General features: G+C 39.3%; 1 protein-coding gene across 2 annotated transcripts in view; it reads left to right on the forward strand.

Moving 5' to 3' along the window:
- The window catches only part of LOC145979750 (endoplasmic reticulum-Golgi intermediate compartment protein 3), a 150362-nt gene that overhangs the window by 122430 nt on the left and 2305 nt on the right, over positions 1-25627 (forward strand). For both annotated transcript variants that reach the window (XM_083112735.1, XM_083112736.1), the window contains exons 9-10: positions 4786-4892; positions 15246-15340. In XM_083112735.1, coding sequence (XP_082968861.1) covers positions 4786-4892; positions 15246-15340 — 202 coding nt within the window. The remainder of the gene's footprint in view (positions 1-4785; positions 4893-15245; positions 15341-25627) is intronic.

Raw genomic sequence — 25627 nt, forward strand, 5'->3', positions numbered from 1 at the left:
GGCATCACTTGTTGTAATTCGTTGTTTACAATGTACTTCAAGATGTCCTTTACACTCTTATTGCGGAAACAATCCCGAGAATAGGCAATACTGAGCTCGGTGTGCAACAAGGTTTTGTCAAAATGCTGGATGTACAGTTGCATAAGCGATGAGAAGGCAGTTTCTGGAAATGTAGCAGCATACATGCGAAATTTCCCGCTATCGAGCAATTCAACAAATCGTAGGGCCTCAAGGTTTTCAAAACGTGAAGACAGTTGGCTTATGATGTTGTCTATAACTTCACAATATATACGTTGGTACTGAGATTTTGTGTCGCCTACATTGTTCCTCTTCCTTCTCGGCTGTGGTACTCCTGCAATATCTATTGTCCTTGTATAAATTATGTCAAATTGTTCTCGTTTCTTGGTAATGTCACTTTTGACACTTTCAATTTCTTTGAGGCAAAATCCAATATCCATAGTTTTTGTTTGCAGCACATTAAATAAATATCCCGTCAAGGAAAATATTTCCCCAAACAAGAGAAGAAAAAAGTTTGTTTCGAAACTATCCAGGAATGCCAAGAAACCACCTGCAGAAGAAATTGTTTCACTGTCCCAGTCTTGTGCATTGCCAATAATGTCCTCAAACATTTCAATTATCTTCACTCTATTTTCGGACGTTTTTTGTACAAGCCGTTCACTGTAGTTCCACCTGGTCTGAACCACTTCAGGTAACCTTGCTTTAACTATATCGTCGAGAGCAGCATTTCTTTTTGTCGAATGCGAAAAGAAAGAAGCAAGGCCACTTAGCGTCGAGAAAAACACTTTGCATTCACTAATGTTGCTCACTGTTTGAGAAAGTACTAAATTTAAGCAATGTGCAAAACAGTGAACAAATATTGCACTAGGGAAAATCTGTCTGACTCGTGCTTGTGTCCCCGAGAGATCCCCTGCCATTATGGCTGCCCCGTCGTATGTTTGACACACCAATTTTGATTCCCAGCCTAGTTTTCGAATTGTTTCAACAACGTGGGCAGCAATTACAGCTGCAGTTCGGTTCCTGCTGACATCCTCAAACCCCCAGAAACGCTCAACAATTTTTCCTGACTTCGTCACGTAACGAAACATCGTCGAAAGTTGCGATTTCCGTGATACATCCGAGGATTCATCGATCATAATAGCTACCAACTTGGTTTCACTTACCTCGGCCTTAATTGTGTCCGTTATGACACCACTCGTGCTTTTAATAAGGTCATTCTGAATCTCACTTGACAAGTCAGTAAATGTTGTAGAATTCTGCAAATGACTTGCCAGCAAAGTTTCAAATTCTGCCAACATATTTACAAGTTCTACATAATTTCCATGGTTCAATGATGCCTCACTTTCATTGTGTCCCCGGAATGATAATTCTTGACTACCAAGAAAGGTTGTTACACTTGCAAGACGCTTTAAAATATCGCGATTTTGACGAACAACTTTGTTATGGCACTCGATTGTTACTAGTCTGTGGTGATCCAGAGCAAAATCCACACGAGATTTTCCAAATTCCGTCAGAGTTAAAAATGCCCTTATGTGAGATTCTGCTTTTTCATGTCTCTGTAATGCATTGTGCACATTATTCAGATCACAGTATCCCTCACTTGACCACACGGAGTTCGTCTTGTGCACGGCGAACAATACGCATGGCCAACAGTACAACCTACTGCGTGCTTCACAACCTGCTAGCCAAATAAACTTGTGGTACAAATTGCTTTGGAAATGTTGCACAAAGCCCCTTGGGCTAACTTGTTTTAAGTCCGGTAAATGCGGTGTTGGTCGACCCCCTTCCACGATTTTCATTTTAACACTTATCTCTCTCGAGCTAAACGAAGCAATTTTCAATTGCTCAATAATACACCCGCACTTCACATCAACCGTTCCTAAATACGCGTTCATTCCGATAAATTCAGAGCACAAAACACGAAGCAACAAACACTCACACTATCCCACGCGCTTTCCACAACTGCAAATGCAAGCATCCACACAAGATCACTTTGAAAATCTCTGAAACAACAGAAAGTGATACCAACCTATTTCCTTAATTTTATCCGTCACAAAGGAAAGATATATCAGTTTGGAGATAAAAATTACGCGGAGGAATCTGAATCATTTCAGCAGAACAAGTATGTACATTAATATTTAAGTAATAAAGTGTCATTCAATGGCGTGCCCGGGGCGAAGCTGGGGGTGGATGGTAGACATAACCCCCTTTTGGCCCAGTATATCTAAGAAAAAACGTCAAAGGAAGGAAAAGATGACAAAATGGGGACCGTAAAAAGACCCTGGGAACACCACTTGCGTCATAATAATAGAACTTAAAACATATTCGGGCCTCCCCGATTGCGCAGTGGTAATGTTGTCGCCTTGTAATCAAGGGGTTCCGGGTTCGATACCCGGTGGAGGCACAAGTGTTTCAGATCCCATTTTAAACTGTAGGTCCAGTCCCGATTAGCCTTACTGTGAATAAAGTGGACTTAAAACAACAAATCAATCAATCAATCATTAAAACATATTCTTGTGCTCATAATATGCAGAATGTGTACGATTTACTTCTATGCCATGTACAAATATCAGTAGATAGTTCTTTCTCAGATAGCTTTATTTTCACCCCAAGTTTTATTCAAAAGCAGTCAATTTATTGATTGTAAAATTTGTGAAAGAGCTCACTTGAATTACTGCGTAAATAATTTGGCAGTTGCAAACACTGGTAGCGGTCAACACTTCTGGCGTAATTTGAGCTGGACCGACCAGGAAGCAGGGTGCAGGACCAAGGTCCGTCCAATCTTCCCTCCCTCCCTGAGAAAACTCTTCACGGGGGTGCAGAAATTCCACTGCCCCAACTCCCAATGTCAACTTTTTTTACGCGTTTTACATTTCGCGAAATCTAAAATAATTTGTAATATAATATGATATATATGGAATTTAGAACAGTGATAATAACTTCTTTTAGTTATTTTATGACTAACAATTATTATTATATTTGCGATCTTGTTTACGTGTTCATGAAGACAAATATTCGTTACTAGTTTTTGCTGGCAACGTACCCATAGATGAATCCTGCTTTCGGTTGAACTCGGCTATTTTCGGGAATCACGCAAGCTCGGAAAGCATAGCTTTTTGTAGAAGCTTTGTGGACGGGTTCCACCAGAATTTCACGCTTCGCCATGTGACTCCTTCGGAGGCCTTATTTTCCCGCAGAATGGCTGCAAGCATTGAGGCTGGTGCTTGCTACAGAGCTGCTGGGGGAGTTTGCGGCCGCATTTTTTTCGCGAAATCGAGTGCGATGGAAACTAAATACGGTTAGAACATTAAGTACATTAAATGATATTCGAATTATGCAAGCAGTGCTTGCATTGCTTGCTTGCATTGCTTGTATTATATCTTCGCCTCTGCTATATGTGCATAAAGTGGCTTAAAACACCAATTATACAGGGTGTCTACCAGTCATGAAATCAACATGTAGGTCAAGAAAGTCAATTTTTATTGTATAGTGTATTTACATTGTTACATACCTGTACTGGGATTTGATGAAATTGAATATTTTAACAATTTTTTTATAAAATCCCAATACAATGTAAATTTTCTTAATTTCCAACTGTAGCTACCTGAGTAGGGGTGATTAAATAAATGTTAAGAAAAAGGTTAAAAAAGGTCAAGAAAGGAAAAATGTCAAGAATTTTGGATTTGTTATTTTGGTATAATCCCTGTTATAAGTTTCTATATTCTTTTATTCTTTTATATTGATGACAATGTTTTTTCAAGAATACAAAAGAACTTAAGTTATGTTAGAGATTATTCATTACAGTACGTGTATTTTAATAATTCACTTAAACTTACATGAAAAGCAAATAAATACAAATGCAAAATTGTCCTCCTCGCCTGAAGATTCTTGAAAACATTGTATCTAATCTATGTGACATATTGAATAAAACAAAGTCACTTTTTAACAGTACAACAAACAAAAATAAAATACTACACGAGAAGGTGCATGTTGTAAAAAGTCCAACGTTCACTAATGCTCATTGTTCGAAATATTATTTGCCACTGAGAAACCATTAGGGGAGCTACTTGAACTTATGGAAGTAGTGGAGGAGAGTCAAAGTTGATTGAGTGATTGATTGATTGAGTTGGTATTTTAAGTCCACTTTATGCACAGTAAGGCTAATTGGGACTGGACCTAGAGTTTAAAGTGGGATCCGAACCACTATGTACCTTCACCAGGAGAGTCAAAGAAAAGAATAGACATGGGTGCCACATTACAAGGATTCCAAATGCCTTTGTTAGAAACAAAATAACAATGCTGTTGTAAAATTTACAACGGGATGCATCCCAGAAGGTTAAGAAGGTAAAATAGGTCACATTATTGATCCAAGCTATGGACCATACAGAAGCATTATTTCAGATACAGCCTTCCACACTTATTGACACCAGAGTTAAAGAGGACATTCATAGTGTCAAAAACTACCATATTTCCCTGCACTAGATTTATTTTTTATAGAATGCTGGACCAAAAGCGGGAGGGATATGACCTGCACCAACCTCCCCCCCCCCCTTCCCGTAGAAATGCCAGTGGTGCCGCATTTACAGCAATACGAAAACATGAATCCAGTATCCTTTGATTACAAGACAATGTATTGTTAGAATAGATTTAAGTAGTAGAAACACTAGACAATGAATGATGTCCAATTAACATGCATGCTATTTATATTTTTTATCTTGCTACAAATTGTAGAAAAATTGCACTAATAAATCACCCTTTTTCTTCTAGGGGCTACAATGTTCCATTATTACATCAAGATAGTGCCTACCACATATGTTCGAAGAGATGGTGCTGTTCTTCTGACAAACCAGTTTTCTGTCACAAGACATCAGAAGGTAGGCATTGAATGGAATAGAATATGAATTGGATGAAATGTTATATTATTTTTTAATTGGCTAAATAGAAATGAGCTCTAACCAAGCAACAATTGGTCAGTATATCATATTTTATGTTCCCAATACTTTGTGCTAGTTATGAAAAATGCCATCACCATAAATATAAAATAATGGAATTTGGGTATAGATAATAAACAGAGTAAGATAAATATCTAACATTCCACTATTAAAGGATGATAATCTAGTAGATATGTGGTAAAATATTAAGCAAGAATTGGTTGTTTTAGATATTGCTACTGATAACTATGAGTAAGGGAGCTCTAAGCCCAAAATGACAAGCAACAAGTGACAGAGGTCATGATGGTTTCACAGTGAGGTGACAAGCAGCAAGCAATCGGGCTCCTCCAGTCAGTAAAAAGCATTCACTGCACAAGTGCAAGTAACAGATCTAAGCAACATGATGCATATCGAGAAAATGACCCAGTCAGAGTGACATGCAAGTGACAAGCGATACATGCAGCTTGCCATGCCACATTGGTATGAAAGGTTGCATTTATTTCTGAAGGTTTGTTTCATAGTGTCATGTGCCCCTTGTCACTTCAGTCTGAAAGCTTTGTAATATGATGAGTTCAAGACGTAAGTAAATTCACCATACTGGGTCATAATCAAGATTGAGCAAGGTCATATTCAGAACATCAACAATTCTTTGTTTGATCTCTAAAAAATATGTTTACATGAGCATATTATTTAAGGACAAGATGTAGGTTTTCAGGAATGAAAATAAGACATTCACTAAACAGCTGATATACAAAATTCAAGCACAATATTTTTATTGCTGGTAACATTTCAGCCTTTTTTATGGAGCTTTATCATACCAAATGAAATTAAAATTGTTAAAATATAAATGGACAGAAATGATCTGATTGAATGATTTGGTGTTTTAAGTCCACTTTATGCACAGTAAGGCTAATTGGGACTGGACCTACAGTTTAAAGAGGGATCCAAACCACTATGTGCCTCCACCGGGTATCGAACCTGAGACCCCTTGATTAAAAGGCAACGACACAAGCACTGCACCATGGGGAGGCCCTGGACAACAATAGCCTGTGGTTAACAGTAATTGCAATGAAGCTAACTAACTAACTCTCTAGCCTTCTTAAACCCAAATGTTTATGGCTGCAGCAACACTTCCTTCCATCTGCCCCTATCCTGGGCAAGATCAATCCAATCTAAGTATTTTTCATTTCATTATTCTAATAATATCTGGACATGAATACATATTAGGTGCATCTAGAAAGTAAGTTTCCCACTCGCCCACAGGTGGCAGGCCAGGCGTATTGAAACTGGTTTTGCGCATGCATGAGATGCATATGCCCTGGCTAGTGAATGTCCTAGAAGATGCCTCCCGAAAGTCCTTAGTAGCGTCGCAGCAGCGATGAAACATGGCGACTCTTATTCCATCTCCTGCCGCGTGCGAGGTTCGTTCGGTGATCAAGTTTTTGAATGCACAAAACATACAGCCGATCGAAATTCATCGTCAGCTGTGTCAGGTGTATAGGCCACACATCATGAGCCAGCAGATGGTTCATCGTTGGTGCAAGACATTTACTGAAGGCCAGCAAAATGTGCATGACAACGAGCGCAGTGGGCGGCCATCGGTTGTTATGGACGAGCTTGTGGAGCAGGTGTATAGACCAACCACAAGGAAAAAAACCTTGGGACGAAAAGTCCCCACGTAGCTTTCCCTTCTTCCCTCCACCTTGGGCCATAAAGAAACATGGTCCCCTCTCCTGTTCGTGGGAGTACGGTGCACAGGAGTCGTGAGTCTGCGCAGGTTGTTTTGCTCGTGGTTCCACTATAGCAGCGCATATTGGAGGATCGTCGCGTCACGATCACAGAACTCAGCAGCCATTTCCCGCAGATTTCTCGGTCGTTGTTGCACGACATTGTTACCAAATGCGTCTTGTTCCGGAAATTGTGTGCCTGGTGGGTGCCGAAACAACTGATGCCTGAACACAAAGGAAAATGCATGGGCACGGCACTGACATTTACCATGATGATGACGATTTTCTCAACCGGATCGTCACAGGGGATGAAACGTGGGTTGCTTACAGCACTGCAGAAAGCAAGCAGCAGTCCATGCAGGACGAAGTTCAATCAGACTGTGTCGGCACGAAAAGTGATGTGCACAGTGTTCTGGGACAGACCAGGCATTCTGCTCATCGAGTTTCTGCCCACAGGTGAGACTGTGAACGCTAACCGTTACTGTGAAACACTGGGGACATTGCGACGAGCCAATCAGAATGGCAAGTGCCTGAATTCCGGCTGGAATTATGTTGACAAGTAACTGGACTGGAAATTGCTGTATTTGTGGCAATAAATGATTGAATGAAATAATGTTTCCTTTTTGTGCACGACCTAATATTATGGAGTTCTAAATTATGAAATATGAACCTTTAAGAAAATATAATTTCATTATGTTAACTGTATATCTTCCAACTCATTAGGATTCGAAAATGTATATAAATAATTTGGACAAGATTTATATGATTAGAAACAGAACTAACATCATAAGGCCCTCTCTACTAACAACGGATATGCACGTTTGAGGGTGTAGTTATTTGTACTACATTTGCGAAGTAAGTTCCGAAAGTGCCCCAAGATGGCACGAGTGGTCAGAATGAGATGCACTTGCGCAGGAGTGGAGGAGGAACACGCAGCCATAACCTGGCGCAAGCATAGTTTTGTGGAGTCAGTGGCGAGAGAACTGTAGTACGGGAAACATTGGCTGCGTGCATACAGTCTCCCTCAGAATGTGAGGTACGCTTGGTAATCAGGTTTCTCCTCACTAAGAAGCTGTCGGCGTCAGAGATCCCCCGGCAGTTGTGTGAAGTGTTTGGACGGAATGACATTAGTGAAGGAATTGTCCGAAGATGGTGTAGAAAATGCACAGCAGGCCGCACCAATGTCCACGACGAACCATAGTGCACACGTGAGAAAGTGCAGTCGCTGGTTGACGATCTCATGCAGCAGGGAACGGGAGATCTGCGGAAACTGACATGAGAGTTTGGACATTGTAAACTGCCGATTCTGCAGCATTGCTTGCTGCACACTTTCCACCAATTCAGGCGTCACCATGCCTGCCGGGGGATCTCTGATGCCGACAGCTACTTAGCGTGGAGAAACCTGATTACCGCACGTACCTCGCACTCTGCGGGAGACTGTAAGCAAGCAGCCATGTTTCCCGTACTACAGTTCTCTCACCACTGACTCCACACAACTGCGCTTGCACCAGGTTATGGCTACGTGTTCCTCCTCCATTCCTCTGCAAGCGCGTCTCGCTTGGGACACTTTCGGAACTTACTTTCTGGATGCGCCTCATATATTTAAAGAAACAAAAATTTAGAACTTGAAGGAAATCTGTAATATAATATCCAAGTAACCTTTTTTGGTGAACTTATTTAGTTCCATGAACATTTGTTGTCATAACTTTATATGTTGGAACTCTCGGTTTTCTCAAGCAGCTCATCTTCAATTGTGATTCTTACATCCCTATCAGGTGATTGAATGTCAAACTGCTTCCTTGAAAAATAGGAATATTTACCAATATTATTCTAGTGTGCCATATCATTCCATGGAGCTTATGAAGTAACAATGGTGCTGCAGAGTTCCCACTAACCTAGAAATCCAGGAAAAGCCAGGGAAATACATCCAAAAACCTGGAATAATTAGGGATTTTTTTTTGTTGTTGTTTTTTTTACTTGCCAGGATTTGGTAATGAGAAAACAAATACATTTTTCTTGTGGCAGATTCTATGTAAAATGTTTATTTTTGTTTGCTTACTCCCTTGAATAGTACTTAGGACCTTCTCGACGATGGCATAGTGAAAATGAACACTGTCATCTTGTTATCAAGTAGTCCTAGACTTGATCTCCTGGCAGAGGCACATTGCAGTGGTTCTGATCCCATCTTAAACTGTGGGTTTAGCCTTGATTAGCTTATATGAGCTTAAAAAAGTGTACATAAAACAAATTTCGACTTTGAATAGGAAGTGCACTTTATTACCTAACTTGTGGTTATTGGTAGGACAGAGCTGATATCATTTTGAACCGATACCAATGCTGATACTTTTACCGATTCCCACCGATACTTGGAAAACTAATAATTTAAAGCTGTTCCAAATGTTGTTGAATATTGTTGTGCAAATATTCTATTCCAAATGTATGCATCAATTTACCAAGAATTTTGCTTTAAAATATTTAAAAAATTACATTATAATATTAAAATATAAGTTCACACAAGGTAATCACAAGTTCCAGTCTTTTTAAAATGTAAAATTGGTGCATAATAAAAAGTAAGTTCGAATTTGCGTAATTTCGAGGATAATTAGATTCCGCGAAAGTGTGGTGCAACATTTTTACGGACACCATGAAGACCAAGGTGGCGGAAAAGTATCTGCTGATATCGGTAATAGGCCAGTCAACAAGGGATGATTTCGGGGTCCAATAAGGAAAAAAATTAGGGAAAGCCGGAACAAATTTTATTATCTTCCTAAAAGAGTTCTTAACAACATATTAATTTTGCACCCCTGTACCACCCCGGATTTGGCCGCCGTCTTTGAAACAATGGGGCCCAAAATCAGTTTTTTTGCAAATATCTTGCATGGAAAGCACTTTGCGGCAAATCAGGTTATGATGAAAAATAATCTTCATAAAATTCTCTACAAAAAAGCTTATGTGCATTTTTGTTCTAAGAAGCACCGTTAGGGTGCTAGAGGAGTGAGTAATTTCACTTATTTTTCTCCACTCTATTTTGCAAGAGCAAAAGACAAGGAAACTTTCTTACAAGGTAACTTGAGGGCTTATTTCTTATTATAATACCTATTCTAACTGTATAAGCTGCAATGCCAGGGATCCCGGGTTGAAATCCCGGCTAGGACATGGATGCTTGTGTATGTCCGTAATGAGAAAAACCTAGAATATTAGTAAAAAGTGAATGTGTGAAAGTTGAGAGAATTGTGAATGACTGGGAATACTACCGCATAGGAAAAAAGAGTGGTTAGGGCATCTGACCACCACGTGAGAGACCTGGTGCAATGGGCCCGTGCTTCGTAAACTCAAAAATGAGTCGAAATCTACTGCAACGTGTGCTACGAAACTCAAAATGAAATTCAAAGTCTAAAGTAGTGAGCTAAAACTGGTGGAAAATAAATTCGATCAAACTATATCGTATTTGAACTTTCCCGCCTCATTCGCTCGAGTACTGAGTTTCAAAGCCAGCCCATCTCGTCGATAGCGCTGGTAGCCATGACATGAGTACCACAGCAATCAATTAAAGATCAGACACACTATGCCACATACCACATTACTACCTTAACCCTTCAATCCATTTTATATAAAACCCACTATAAATAAGTTATAGTTCACTCCTTTTACAATCCTGTTTAATGAAAGATATATTCCCTTTCTTGGTACACCCTATACAACCATTTGATCAAAAGCACTGACCACTGGAATGTTAAGCAATAAACTGAGATCACCAAATATTCACGAACCAGATGACCTAATGTTCTTCAATGGACGTACGTACCACCCATAAACTTCACTCCCTCCCTTATGCATGTGCATCTATATAAACTAATGTATTTGAAATCTAGACCCTTGAGCAGTAATGCCTGAGAATAACCAATATGAAATGAATTCCCCTTCTGAAAGATAATATCTTCATTAATACATCTATAGATACTATACTATGCACTGAGGGACCTTTTGAGGTTAAATGGTAACACGGCTGAATAACAACCTGTGTTTTTATTCATTAGAGAACAAACAAGAATTGTTTTAGCTTAGATCAGGTTTACAACAATTTTTTTTAATGTTAATTAATAAGGCAGCATGTTACTTTTCCAGCTAGCATTATTACATCTGTCTGCTCAAGTAAACCCTGACTGTACTATTAAATCAAAGCAAACCGAGTTATACAAGCTATCACCAAGTAATGTGGTGATCTATCCTATATAATACTCGATGATATATTTACTTGATACCGGTGAGGTTTGTTATATTTAGAAATAGAAAAATTTGAATGGATTTCACATAGATCAAAATTACAATATCCTCACCATGAAATGAAAATTTGATGCTTAAAATATATATTTAGCCAAGGAGATAACTGTCACTCCAACAATAAGTAGACATTCACACATTTGAATACATCACGTGACCTTGACCTTGTTTTTTACAATTTCACTCTACTAATTGTTCAAGTGAAAATAGCATACACTAGGCATAAATATTTGAGAATATTTACGTTAATTGGTCTTGATGCAATCGTTTACGACTAGTCGTTTAAATTTTCTTCAAAATGGCTACCGACGCGCATTGATCCGACCACGTTTTTTGATTACACGCATTCCCGAAATATGGTCATTTTCGATCGCACTCGCATGCTAGCATATAATATATCACAGGGATGTTTCGTTTTGACAAAGTTTATCCTGCAATTATCTGGCACCACTTAGTTATAGGAAGGTTTTGGTACTTACGATCTTGCAGCGGATACCTATCCAAAGATCACCTTGTCCGTAAATAAAATTTAATTATCCATCGTAACACTGTCACTCCAGTCCATATTAGTTTCGAAACATAAATCATAGTCCTTTATGCATTATTTGATCAATTCCGATCACCTCGTAATCCTTGGAACGCAACGATTTCTGCAGATTCCTTCGGCTTGTCAAAAACATAAACGTCCATCCTTCTACCTTCTTCTACAACGAGTCCATGTGAACCACTCCTTTTCTCCGTTCTCGGAAACGATTCCGTTCACCTGGTCGGAGATGTAATGTTCATTCTCACGTGCCTCATTGCATCCATATATCAAGTTAAGATTGTGTTTTAAACATTATTGTGTGGCTGCGGTGGCTCAGTCAGTAACGCGTCTGACTACCATGCTAATGGTCCCGGGTTCGATCCCGGCCGGTTCAAATCCGGGAACTTTTCTGACGATGGAAGCGGCCCCGGTGCCCACCCAGCATGAAATAACATGGGTACCTGGGGGGGGGGGGGGGTAAAGGTGGTCAGGGGCGTGATGCTGATCACATCACCCCCACTCATGACCGGATCAAGAAAGTGTGGGGCGTTACCCCCACACCCCCTATACGCCTAATTGGCATGGTGCTATGCACAGGGGAGCAGTTTCCCTTTTTTTACATTATTGTATTACTTGACATTGTTTTTCTTAACATGATAGTCACATTCACAAACAGTACAAAAGGATATCAACAATTGTGCTTTTTCGATTCACTAAGTGAGCTGAAGACACGTTCTGAATGCAATTGATTCAAATGAACAGCTCGGTCAGCTGTACTGTATGCTGCTGTCACCGTGTGAGCGATACCAGAGTTGATAGCCCACAATGATGAATATCAAATGTAGGTTGGCAAATTTGAAAAATTACTTCTTACAGATGCAAATTAATTAGATTAATTACACATATGAATGACCCTTATGACATCGATTGTCATACTGGGTTCGATTCCCAGCAGGGAAGAACAGAGATATTTCCACCTTTTCAAGCGGCTCCAGCACCTACACAGCATCGTATAAAGTGGGTACCTGGAGGTAAAGACAGCATGGTGCTTATCACATCACCCCCACCTCGGCCATGCTCAAGAAAGTGTGGGGCCCTAACTCCACACCCCCCAACTCCAAACCTCTGCGTGAGACGAAACAGAATTGCATGGTGGGGGAAAAACTACTGTAGCTACTAGCTGTTTACAGGAGCTTGTAGGGATTCGCGCCACCCACTCGCTTTATCCCCTTCTCTACTATAATGCATGCGGCCTTGCTCCAGATATTCCCCGGACAGAGTATAGAACAGTGTCAGGTTTTGAACAGGTAAATCATTGCAATGTTCACAGAACACTGAACATGTAGCCCAGTTTTCTACAACTACAAGTCCCCCTGTGTAAACTTGAAGACGTTCACAGAATATAATGCGAAGAAACTCTGGTGGTGCAGCTTCCTTGTCTGTTGATACCATCTGTGAAAAGTTTCAGAGAGTTGTTCAAAGAGGATCATAAAGAGAAGGCTTTTTGGTTTTCCACATCCCTACCTCATCAGCTACAACGGGTATTAGACAGTTTGTACTCTGAATAGGTCTTGTGATTTTTTAGTAAAATATTATTTTAAATAAAATCTCTGGATCAACTGGATACAATGCCTCTCTGATTTTCACTTCAGAAGTGACTGATCCAGTGATTATCTCTCTTATTTCATTCAAACTTGACATTTGCCAAATACTCAACATTGAAGACATTCTAACATCATGAGCAGCCGAAGGATTGGTTTTCTTGTTTCCTCTTAATCCTGTAATTATACTTTGTACCATCAAAACCAGGGAATGATGGGTGAGAGAGAACTGGAAGTCTTTGCTTATCCCTTTATATAAGAGACTTTCGTACATCGACATGCAGTTCATCTATTTTATCTGTGAACTAGTAGGCATGCCAAAAATCCACTTGGTTAGCATTGAGTCAGTCACTTCTCTGCTGTCCCCCACAACTTTTCATGGAACACATCACTGCTCAGTCGTCATATTTGTCCAGATCAGAGACCAAAACTTTTGTGAAACTTTTGTGATCCTGTTATTGTAGTTTGAATTATTGTTTTAAGTCTAGTTTATGCACGAATAGGTTAATGGAGACTGGACCCACAGGTCAAAATGGACTCCAAACCACCAAATGTGCCTCCACCAGGTATTGAACCTGGGACTCCTCGATTAGAGTGGCGTTTTATTGTTAAATAGCCCTTTTGGACAAAGTCAACATGTTCCTTTGGAGATACGTTGACTTTCCAACCAAACATTATGTCCTGCACACACTAAACTGGCTTGGTGCAAACCACAAGGAAGCACTTTGCCTTTTTTACCTTTTTACACACTAATCTTTTTCCTATAAGTACTGCATGCAATAATAAAAGCAATTGAACCATAAATGACATTCTTAAAGAAAGAACAAATGTAATAAGTCCAGTTTTATGGACGAGATATACTGCAAAACATCATGTAACAGGTGCTTCCTTGAGTTCCGCACTTGCAAAATGGGGGGGGGGGAATAACAAACTTTCTCGCTCATCTAGCACCCAAACAAATCATCCTAGAAGAAAAATGCACAGAACATTTTTTGTAGAGAATTTTATGTAGATTACTTTTCATCATAGCCTCTTTTGCTGTAAAGTGCTTTCCAAGTGAGATATTTGCAAAAAACTTATTTTGGGTGCCATTTTTCAAAGATGGCAGCCAAATCCAGGGTGGTATAGGGGTGAAAAATTAATATGTTGTTAAGAACCCTTTTAGAAAAATAATAAAATTTGTTCCAGCTTTCCCTAATTTTTTTCCTTACTGGACCCCCTTATTGACTGGCTTATAAATAAATTCCAACCGATACATCAGCATTGGTATCGGTTCAGCCCTAGTTATTAGCATGTTAAAGCACCATAGAATGTTCTGGAAATTTATTTGAATATTGCTGGAAAACAAATACGTATTTAGGGAGTGTCCAGGCATCCGGACTCCCCCCCCAAAAAAAAAACAACTTACAAAGTACAAAAATTAAATAATGAAAATAATGAAATAACTAAAATTAAATAATGAAAATATACTTCTTGTTTAATCCAGGGTTATTTATTTCCGCCAGACTTATTGGGAAACAAGCTTTATATTGGGATTATACCACTTTGAATGACAGTACCAAAGAAGATTTATGAAAGAATCCAATTTTAATATTCAATTTCTATCTATTTGACATTAATTTCCTTGCCAGGCAGTTGATTTTTTTACAAATTTTGCGGACCTTAATTAACTATACGTAAGCTAGATAATGAATAAGTGCTGTTACATCACTGTCCTTATACTGTCTTTTTACCCATTCATGTAATAAGAATATATTACTTAATACTATTTAATTCATTAATGTAAGTATAATTATTTTAATATAAACAGTATTATTTGTATTATTATTAATTATTATGAGACATTTGGTTCGGGACTCCCCCACCAAATATCTTTCGAGATACATGCCTGCTGGAAAAGTCCGAGAATCTATGTGTTGGAAATTAGACCATGTCCTGATAAAAGTAAATATTTAAATACAGACATTTGTAAATAATGTAGCAAATACCTGATAGTGGGATGAATTCCTTGTATTCAACAATTTTTCTTTATTTCTTAGATATACAATATGAATGTAACTAACATGGTAATTGAAATTAATTTTTAGTTTACCTTTCTTTGATTAATTGTGAGTACGCATTGAGAAATAATTATTAACATTTGACATATATTTTATTGAAGGTGATATCCATTATCAGTGGTGAATCGGGGATGCCTGGTGTGTTCTTCACATATGAATTGGCTCCAATGATGGTGAAGTACACAGAGAAAGAAAAGTGAGTAATAATCATAGGGTCAGTTGGTGTGAGGTGGTGGTGATGATAATAGTAAAAGCAAAAACTAATTAGTTTTTAATTTTATTTTTGTTTAAAGATGTGCTTGGATTTTTCTGTCTATGATTTAAGTCTGTTGCTTCAGTCCAGACACACAAAGTTTAAAATCTTGCAATGATGCATTTTAGTACAATAGATCTATTAGTGGGAAGATTATACTGTTGGTTAACTTGGATATATGAAACTTTGGTTGGTGTCAATATTTACAAAGGATGCAGATCAACTTTGGAGGAAAATGATGGAGGAGACATATAGTAAAAACATTTTTTACTTGCTTAACACTTAGACGAGATCCTTTCAGCACTTGTTGATAGAGATCTGCCTGGCATTTCTCCACTTATTCTATCTCTCCCCACTTGGGAATTTCCTGTGCCCCCCATTGACTTGACTCTAGCTGCCTTCCTGTGGTCGAATACGAGCAGAGGTTTTTAGAGATATGATGCCATTACCGAAATTTAAATGCATTTTATACAGATGGGTTCAAATTGGTCATTGTTGTTGACTCTAAGGTGCAGTTACTGTTTACATTCTGCTGTTCCATCTACACAGTTCAACTGAATGCAGTCTTAAAGGCACTGGTCTTTACTGACGTTCAAAATTTGAAGAGAGCCTGAAATCTCTGTGTTCCAGGCAACATGTGGTGCAGCTCATTCTTTGATGCCTCATGTCCTTATCGACCAGAGCTAAAGGGCACTTCTTCTGGGTTTCCATTCATGTGGGCATCAAGGGGAACAAAGCCGCTGTCTGGTGGTGCAAATGGGGAGATTCTGATCCACATTCTGTCATCCAAGGACCTGCAGAATGTGAGGTACCTGAACCCAATATGGCCTAGCTAAGGTTTGTGATTGTTTTTAGTGGTATACAAAGTCAGAAAGATGAAACTAGTGGCAAGATTCAAAATAGGGAACATTTCTGGGCGTTTACTGAAAATTTGAGCCAGTTCCAAATAATAACATGGCTGCAGGGAAGATTTTATTAAGAAGTTACGTTTAGGCCATATTGGGTACGCTGGTCCCCGTGGCAGAGTGGTTAGCACATCAACCATATTGGGTACATATATTTTGTTCTTTCACGTCAAAATATGCAACAGAAATTGTAAAGAAAGTACAACTATGTTGTTTTTATATGTAGATAAGTAGATTGATACACTTACATTTTATCTACATAATGACATTTGAGATTTGCACAAAGAAATAACATTGTTTGCAAACCAATAAACAAGAAAGTGACATATCACAATTCGTTATCAGAAGACCATGGATCCGAACCACTTGTGCCTTCACCTAGTATAGAACCCGGGACCCCTAGTCTTGGCAAATGATAGGTCCTTTATCATCCTTAGTGAGTTCCACACACTTACGTGAATGTATGACACATTTGCGCATGTCTTTTACGATATATTCCTATGTAGGCCATGTTGAGTACACCTTACATAGTGTTCTTTTTTCCTTCGTTATAAACAGGACTTTAGATTAAAGTCTAAACCAAGCACATTAACAAATTATGAACTATCATAATATGTACTAGAGATATAAACACTTATCACTTGAAAGATGAAGTAAATAATAACTTGACTATGGAATATTAGATCACGTAGAACATAATCACGAAGTCCAGCTATTTTGCTTCTTTGTCTGCAAGTTACTACACTATAGGTACAGCCAGCAGGTTCAATCACGTCATTCAGACAGTCTAAATGACAGTCAAATTTTGCCGACCTAACTACACGTAAGCCAGATAATGAATATGTGATGTTATATCACTGTTGTTCGATTTGAATAAAATGTAGAAAAGGGTGGTAGCGCTTCATCTTTTTACATTTCGATAGTTTTATCTCACATGTAATACTTTGTGAGTCAACGGCGCAGATAAGAAATACGTGTACACACACACACACATGCATACATAATTGATGATTCGCAAAGGAACTTCATTAAATTCCCATGCTTGTTCCGCTCCAAAATCACATCCTCTCCAAATTACAATACTATTGTTGTTGCTTACATATATGTGTGTGTGTGTGGTTCCTAGAACTTCACTACTTCCAAGCATAAACTTGATGTGACTCTTACAAGAGATTTGTTTTTGGAGTGGAAGGAACATGAAAAGGTCTACTGTTTCTTTGCATATCTTCAATTAATGTAAAATTTAGTATAAAAACATAATTTTGGCTGACTTGCTAACTTAAGATTTAAAGACAAATTATTAATTTGAATTCTTCATTAACAATAACAAAAGTGATATAAAATGTAGAAGGACAAGATTCTTGGCTTGGTTGACAATTACATTAGAGATGTACAGGTTAGGAAAGGGGAGGGAAAATTCCCTGTCTTCTTCCGCTTCAGCACGAACCCTGCCCCCTACATTCTACATGTCCATTCAAAATGTCTCCTTAGTTTCAGATATATTTTGCTTCCCCTATAGCCTAATGGTAAAGATGACCCTCGCAATGTCAAAAGGCCCTGAGTTTGGTACCTGGTGGACGCCCAATAGTTCAATCCCACTATAAATGTAGGTCCAGTCCCGATTAGCCTATCTATATACATAAAGTAGACTTACAGAAACTCAAACTCAAGATACACAAATGACCGGCATAGGGTTGACGGTGCTTGGTGCAGTGAGAGAACCCCCTTTGCCAAATCAAAATTAGGAAACAAAAACTCATCTTCAGGTGTTCCCCACTTTTTCGCCCTTAGATGCTGTTCTGCATCGTGACTGTGCGGTCTAAGGCATCATGCTTTGGGCTCCAGCTTCGGGACGTGTGCAGGTTTGAGTCTCCTGGGCGAAGCGTAACAACTTTTCTCCTGATATTTCAGCCAGTCAAACTCGCAGCCCACGGGCTGCATGTGGGCCCCAGCATCCGTTAATGCGACCCGCCTTGGCCCCACTTAACACTTCATGCTTGAAGTTATCTATACATATGTAGTTATCCTGTTTTCTCTTTTCTCATGATACAAGACCAGACTCATCCAAACTTCACCACATTGACCAATTTTCCCTACACAGGTATACATTCCATTATAGAGTAGGTGTTGTGTCAACTAAGCAAGCTGAAGGACAGGTTACTTCTGAAGTACGAAAATTTATTGCCAGCTGGGGGAGGGCAGCGTGCATACTTTCTGTCGCCTATGAGTCTGTTTCTTGATTTTCAAGGATTTACATGGAAGAAAAATCAGTTTCTGTAAAAGTTTCAGAGAACCATATTGGTGCCCAAACTTCATGGGAGTAAGGAAAGGACTATAGAAGAGGAATGTAGATTTTTCAAGTGAAATGCTTACTTTAGTTGTGAAGTGAATAGTGAAAAGCGTAGAAATTTTGTACCCTGATAAAGTTAATTCATTCAGAAGTATTCCTTTATCACAAAATAAATTTGCCAACCTCTGTGGCAGAGTGGTTAGCACAGCCCGTTGCGACACCAGAGGTTGCAGGTTCGAATCATGGCCTGAGCATGGGTGTTCTTTGTATGTGTCCCTTCATCAATTTCATCATATCATATCATCCTCATCATCGCCATTAGCCAAACGTGGCAGAAAAGCAATGCTAATAAAAAAAATATTAAAAAAATCAGAAATACAGTTCAGGAGACTTAGTCAACGAACAATTGAAAGCGAAAATTGTTCGTGTTATTGCCTTTACGCTCACAATATGTGAAATTACGGACATATGTGAGCTAGCTCGGTTAGCTCCCTTCATTCGTGGATGCGATTCTCATCTAGATATGACAGTAAAACTACTTGAATGATTCCTCCGCGTGACACAAGAGCTGATATTTTGAAGGAAGTGGAGACCATTTTGCAAAGTTACAGTCTTCCGTTATATTAAAACTTTTTAATAAAGTTATAATTTGTCCTTCCCAACTTCTCAGGAATGGCAGGAATATTTGTCCCCAGTAAAAATACTCCGTGATGACTTTGAAAACAGGTTTCAAGACTTCAGGGGGTAGGAAGGGCAATATTCTTGTTCTGCTCTGCTCCCTTTTCTTTTGATGATGCATGTGCAAGTCCTGCCTTCGAATGGAACTTATTGAATTGCAGTGCAACAAGTATTGAAAAATAAATATCGCGAGGTGGGCTATCCTTGATTTTTCTCATATCTCCCATAGCAGTATCCTCGAATAAGCTATTTTGCTGTAGAAATTTTATTAATTTTGATTGCAGTTGCCTTGGTGAAAAGTTGTTTTCCATAATGAAGATTAATGAGAAACATCCGAATGATCAAGAATGACTGACAAAACATTTGTTGTCTGCATTAAGAGTTTCATGCTCACAAAAAACTTATTGCAGACTTTTGAGAAGCTTGTTAAAAAAAAGTGTCAAATCTGTGCGAAACAAAACTATAATTGCTCAAAGTTTCTTGCAAAAATGTTTACACAATTGTAACCAATTTATAGTCGAAACTAACATGTAAAATACTATAACCATGAAAAAATATGGGGGGGAGGTCTATATATAATTTACATATCGATGCTGCAATAGTAATCATTGGAATCCACCGTCTCTCGGCCCCGTTGGGTCGAACCACTTAGTTCTGTACTTCAAGGTGTTAGGGTTCTAGATGTGTGGCCCGGATAGTTTTGATATTATTGTTATGTGGCGATACTCACGAATTGAATTTGACATGACTGGTCTATAGGACCTGTTGAGGAGATTGGGGAGCTACGAATGAGTAACCCGGTCACAGAAATCTTCAACAACGACTGGGGGGTTCGTCGTGCTGACCACACATCACCCTGTAACTGGTTCAAGTGTGGGTGAGACCGGCCCTTGTAAGTGAGTGAGTAGGCCCTTGCCTTTACGGGCTGTTGCTCCACGGGTTTACTTACATATATTGGCGTAAGGTGTGGGCCCACAGCGGCTCGACCTCTCCTCGAAATTCTGTCAATTTATTTTCACCAATCCAATGGGGATTTTTTAAGAGTACTTTGTAACACGTATAGTGCTCATCTCGAAGATCATACTATCGGTAGATGGACTGAAATTTCAGTTTGAAACCAATCTGAGCAACATGTGCAGCTTGTCATGTCCTTTTGGTTCAATACATTTCGTTGATCACTGAGGATTCACTTTCAAGTGGCACGGAGATTACGCACCGAAGCGACAAGCAACGACCCCTTATTATAATGGAAACAATCCACCTTGCATGCGAGTACAACAGACAGAGGCAACACGATGCATAATACTGATAAAACAGACCAGTCCAAGCAACACGTGCATTTTCTCGTGGTGAATTGGTTCGAAAGGAAGCTTTCAGACTGAAGCGATATGTGTCTCTTGGAAACCAACATTAAAAAATAAACAACACCTTCGAATTAAAGCGACACAACAAATTGCAGGTGTCACTTCTCTCTTTCATGTCGCTCGAACTGGGCCGTTTTATCAATACTGTGCATTGTATTGCCCCGGCCTGTTATTTGCGCATGCATGTTGAATGGTTTGCTTTAGATCAAATGCTTCTGTGCGAAATCTTGATATCGCTTGTCGCTTCAGTCTGAAAACTCCCTTGTTGTTTGAAGTACATTCGTGCAAGTGAAAGTGGCATGCCATATCATAGGTTCTCCCTAAATCCCTCAGGCGGAAAGGCGAAGTTGAAAGCACACATATTTACTAGCATTTGCATGTGTCATTACTTCTGAAAATTTGTTGGCAAAGATTCACTTAAGCATATTTTATAATAAAATAATATCACTAGTTTTATAGAATTCTCTTTCCCTCACTTTTCCATTTACAAAATAATTGAATATATCTAAACTTTCGTGCATTTTCAGTTCGTCGTGCATGTACATTAGATACGTAATGGTAGTATGCTATACAACTGGCAGCCACAAAAACACGTCATGTTTTAATAATCCTCTCTTCAGTTGATCATCCGACGGATTCTTGACGTCCACTCGTTCATAGTAGAACTTTAACAAATACCTTTCTTGACTATCGTCGCACAATTGATGAAAACAAGCACTAATTTCTTACTTTGTATGCCGTTGAATCTGTACTGGAAACAACGGGAACTGGCCTAAACCGGAAGTGAAGTTCCGGGGGAACCAGACAAGACCTCACCAATGTTTGTGTTTACATTTTTAACACGGTCCATTAGCAAGACTACACAGCCACAGCGTACTTTCAATTAGTTATTCTTAGTTGATTCGTCGTTACTTTCAACTGATAATCTCTACCTCCTTCTTTACTCTCAATTTGTAATCTAATCTCAACCGCACTAAGAGAAATTCCACATAATTATAGCAGCCACTGTAATCAACAAAATTTATTCAATCCAAATCTCATTTGTGTAGGTCCTTACTCCTTACTGTCTGCCATGGCCACAGCGACACAACTAAGAAGAATTCCTAGTTCCCTGATATGTTGCTAGGTGTCTCTGTATCGCGCCGGGGCAGGAAAACTCTTTTGATGCCGAACTCCAGGGCACTCTTAACCTTTTTCAGAGTGCTTTTCTACCTATCTTTTTAACTTTCAGGCAAGGATTTTACATAAGAGGATTTTTCCTTTTGTACTTTTGAAGTGTTCAAATTGCCCATATGCCGATGCTCCCAAAAATTTTAACTTTTATTCATTTTATCACCTTATGAGGCATCTTTGTTGTTACTCACCCATTTAAGATTGTTTGCAACAGAAAAAAAATATTTTTAACTAAAATTATCAGTTGAAATTTTATCACCAATACTGGTCCATACTATTTACTCTAAATAGTCTGGAAATAACGTTACATGCACAATTTTTCTTAATTTTGCACCAGAGTAAAGATACCCTGTGCATGTGCACATATGCCATGAAAGCATATTGGTTGATGTGGATGTCTCCACATATTCTTGATCTCGGCCATGCTTGGAATGATGTGATCAGCTTCATGCCCGGCTGCCTTTAACCCCCAGGTACCCATTGATACGAGGATGGTTGGGCCGTGGTGAATATCAGATCTACTGTTGATCTGCATCTTCTAAATCCGTACTGTTCCTCTCTCATGTTCAGCTCTGTTACTTCCCTTATTCTTTTCTCTAATATTTTCTCATACACCTTTGCTGAGTGGCACATTAGTGTTATTCCTCTGTAGTTTTACATTCCTTCCTGTCGCCCTTCTTGAATATGGGAACTATTAGTCCCTTTGTTCAATCTCTTGGCACTTCTCTCTCTCTTGCCACACTGTTTTCAACACTGTGTACAGCCACTGCACACCAATCACTCCTGCACCTAGTATAATTTCCACTGGTACTTCGTCTACTCCAGGTGCTCTACCTCTCCATTCTTTTCACTGTTTCCTCCACTTTTTTCCATGTGAGATTCATTTTTTCCTTCCTGTTTTCTTTTTCCTTCACTTCTTCAAGTTCATTTCCTTTTTCCACGTTCAGCAATTTCTCAATGATTTCTCCACATTCTCCTTATTTCTTCATCCTCTTCTACAACGTTTCCCCTTTCATCCCTTAGCTTACAGCTGTCTCCTCTTTCTCTTCTCCTTTCTCTCGCTAATTCATACAATACTTTTCCATCCACTTTCTTCTTGCCTCTTTCTTCTTTTCCACGTACTCTTTTCATGCATTTTGTGATTTAACTTTAAACCAATTTCTAAATGTATCATTTTTGTTTTTCACTGCCTGTCTAGTTCTTTCATTTGACCATGGTGTTTCTTTCTTCTTTATTTTCTTCCTTGTCCTTCCACATACCTTTTCAGCTGCCTCTACTAATTCTGTTTTAAATCTTATCCATTCTGTTTCTACTCCTTTGGGTTCTTCTCTTTGGCACTTTAGTTCGCAATATTTCTTGATATTTCTCTTTTATCATCTTATCCTTCAATTTCCACACTCTTATCCTTCTCTCTTGTTCCTCCCTTCTATCTTTTATTTTCCATCTCCTCATATCTCCTACTAGTAGCCTGTGGTCGCTGTCTTAAGTTCTCACTGGGAATTACTTTAATGTTGTTCATTATCATCTTTACTTCCTTGTTCACCAATAGATTATCTATTACAGACTTTTCTTCATTATTCCAACTGTATCTTGTAATTTTATGGCTTTCATATTTCGTCTTAAACCAGCTACTATTAACAGTCAATTTCTTTTACAAAAGTCCAGTAGCCTCCTTCCGTCCTCATTCCTCTGCCCCCCATCCATCTGCTCCAAGTATTTCCGTATACCCTTTCCTATCTTCCCACTTGTGCATTAAAATCACCTATCACAATTGGCCATTCCTTTCCTACATGTTCTTCCAAGTGTTCTTCAAATTCTATTACTTTCCCTCTTGCATTCATTTTTAGTTATATTATTCTGTCATTTACCCTCTCTACTTCCTCACTTATTCCACTTCTGACTACAAATCCAACCCCACTTCTCCTGCCCTCTTCAGTATCTGCCCAGTCCAGTTTATAGTCTTTCCTCATTTTAATTTCTCCTCTACCTTTCCATTTTGTTTCGCTCATTCCAAAGATGTTGATTTCTCTTCTCTCCATTAGATCCATCAATTTCTTAAGTCATTCCTGTCAGTGTTCCAATATTCAATGTCCCTAATCATAGCCTGCATCGTCTACAATTTCCAGTCTGGCTTGTTTCTTTCTTTTCTCGATTTTTTTAATGTTTTTGGCTGTCGGCTAATCGGGTCTGTTGCAGCCTACACCTGGGGGTGGGACTGCCACCTGTGGGTTCTCAGGTGCACTTTTCTGCCGGGGTTCCAACTCTCTTAGCCTTTCTGGATCCATCCAGGCCCACAAGGCAGTGGTAGCCTTTCTGGATCCATCCAGGCCCACAAGGCAGTGGGGGCAAACACTTTCATGGTGGTGTTTATTGCCCATGACACAAGGCTTTCGGTGGGTATCTGTGGTATTTGCTGAGTATGTCCATGCCAGGGGACACCCTCCACATCCTGATAGCCTTGCCACCTTAGTTAGGGAATGCTCATTTGTGTTTCCCCTTATTCGCAGCTTCCCCTCACATCTGAGGGAGGTTTCACTATCAACCACCTGTGACCCATCCAGTAGCTGAGGCTTGCACTGGATAATCAGGGTAAGCAATACAAAAGTATTCTGGGCACTGAAAAAAAATAATAATTCAGAAACCAGTTGCCGCAGACACACGCTCTGTGTGATTGACGCTGGAAGGCTTTCTGCCACCCCTAAAATCTGCAAATTGACTGGTCCTTCCCTTTACCCCTGCATCCCATCTCCCCTCGTTTGGAGATCTTCTCATGAGCATACTGCTGTACCATCTCTCTTCTAGTCATCAATAATCGAACGAGTGTTCCTAGTTGAAACAATCATGTTGCTGGCGGTGTTAGTCAAAGCAGCATTCATTGTTTCCTTTCCGTGAGTGAGTCCTCTTGTTACACATCCCATTGTCCCAGTCAGAGATCTCTGATCACCTTAAAGTCACTAGTAAATCTGTGACTTGATACATTTACTCAACAGATTAATTGTTACTGTACTGTGATGCAGGCACGGTTGGCCCTATAGCGCACAGAAGCAGTGAACACCCAGTAATATATGTCATTTACCTCGAGAATGGACAATAAACAATGTCTTCACCTTTTGACAATTTTTCGCTAAAATTTTTTTGCACAAGAAGTCATGTATTTGTGTCCGTACCACGGCAAATTCTTTTGCTGAGAAAGAGAAACCACGAGTAGACCGCCCTCGTGCAGACCCTCAGCTGAACCCCCTCAGGAGAGGTCATACCATACTGAAGGTTTGGGCGGTAGGGCAGAAGCTCGGGGTAGCTATATGGACAAAATACATGGCAGAGGATACTGAGCAACCTCGATCTCCAACCAAAGGTCATGCGCAGTTCGTGCTCTCTCGGAAGCCACAGCAGAAGCCAGAAGGCACCATCCTCGCTGCGAGTGAGGGCCAGTTCTTTCCTTACTTCCAGTGTTGCCCTGTGAGGTTCAAGTTTAGAAACCCGTTCGTTACATATTCAATCTTCTCTGTTGAATAATTTTTGTGCCGAACTTCTTGGCATAAATGCAAAATTGGGCAGAGAAGGATGAGTAGAAATGAATGAAAGCTGGAAATAGACACGATGAATTAAAATAAAAGAAATACATTACTAAAATAATTCGAGCATGTATTCAGACTTTTTCCTTAAAGATGGAAACACTTCGGATATGTGAAAGTAAAAGAATGCCGCGATCTTAGACAAGAAAGGAAGACGTGACAAACCCTATCGGTGTCAATATTTCAAGTTTGTAAGTTTTCGAAGTGCTTTCATAGTTGTTGCAAAGTATTGATGCTCCGAAGGA

Source organism: Lepisma saccharinum, chromosome 26 (assembly GCF_977018435.1).
Source record: "Lepisma saccharinum chromosome 26, izLepSacc3.1, whole genome shotgun sequence".
NCBI classification, from domain to species: domain Eukaryota; kingdom Metazoa; phylum Arthropoda; class Insecta; order Zygentoma; family Lepismatidae; genus Lepisma; species Lepisma saccharinum.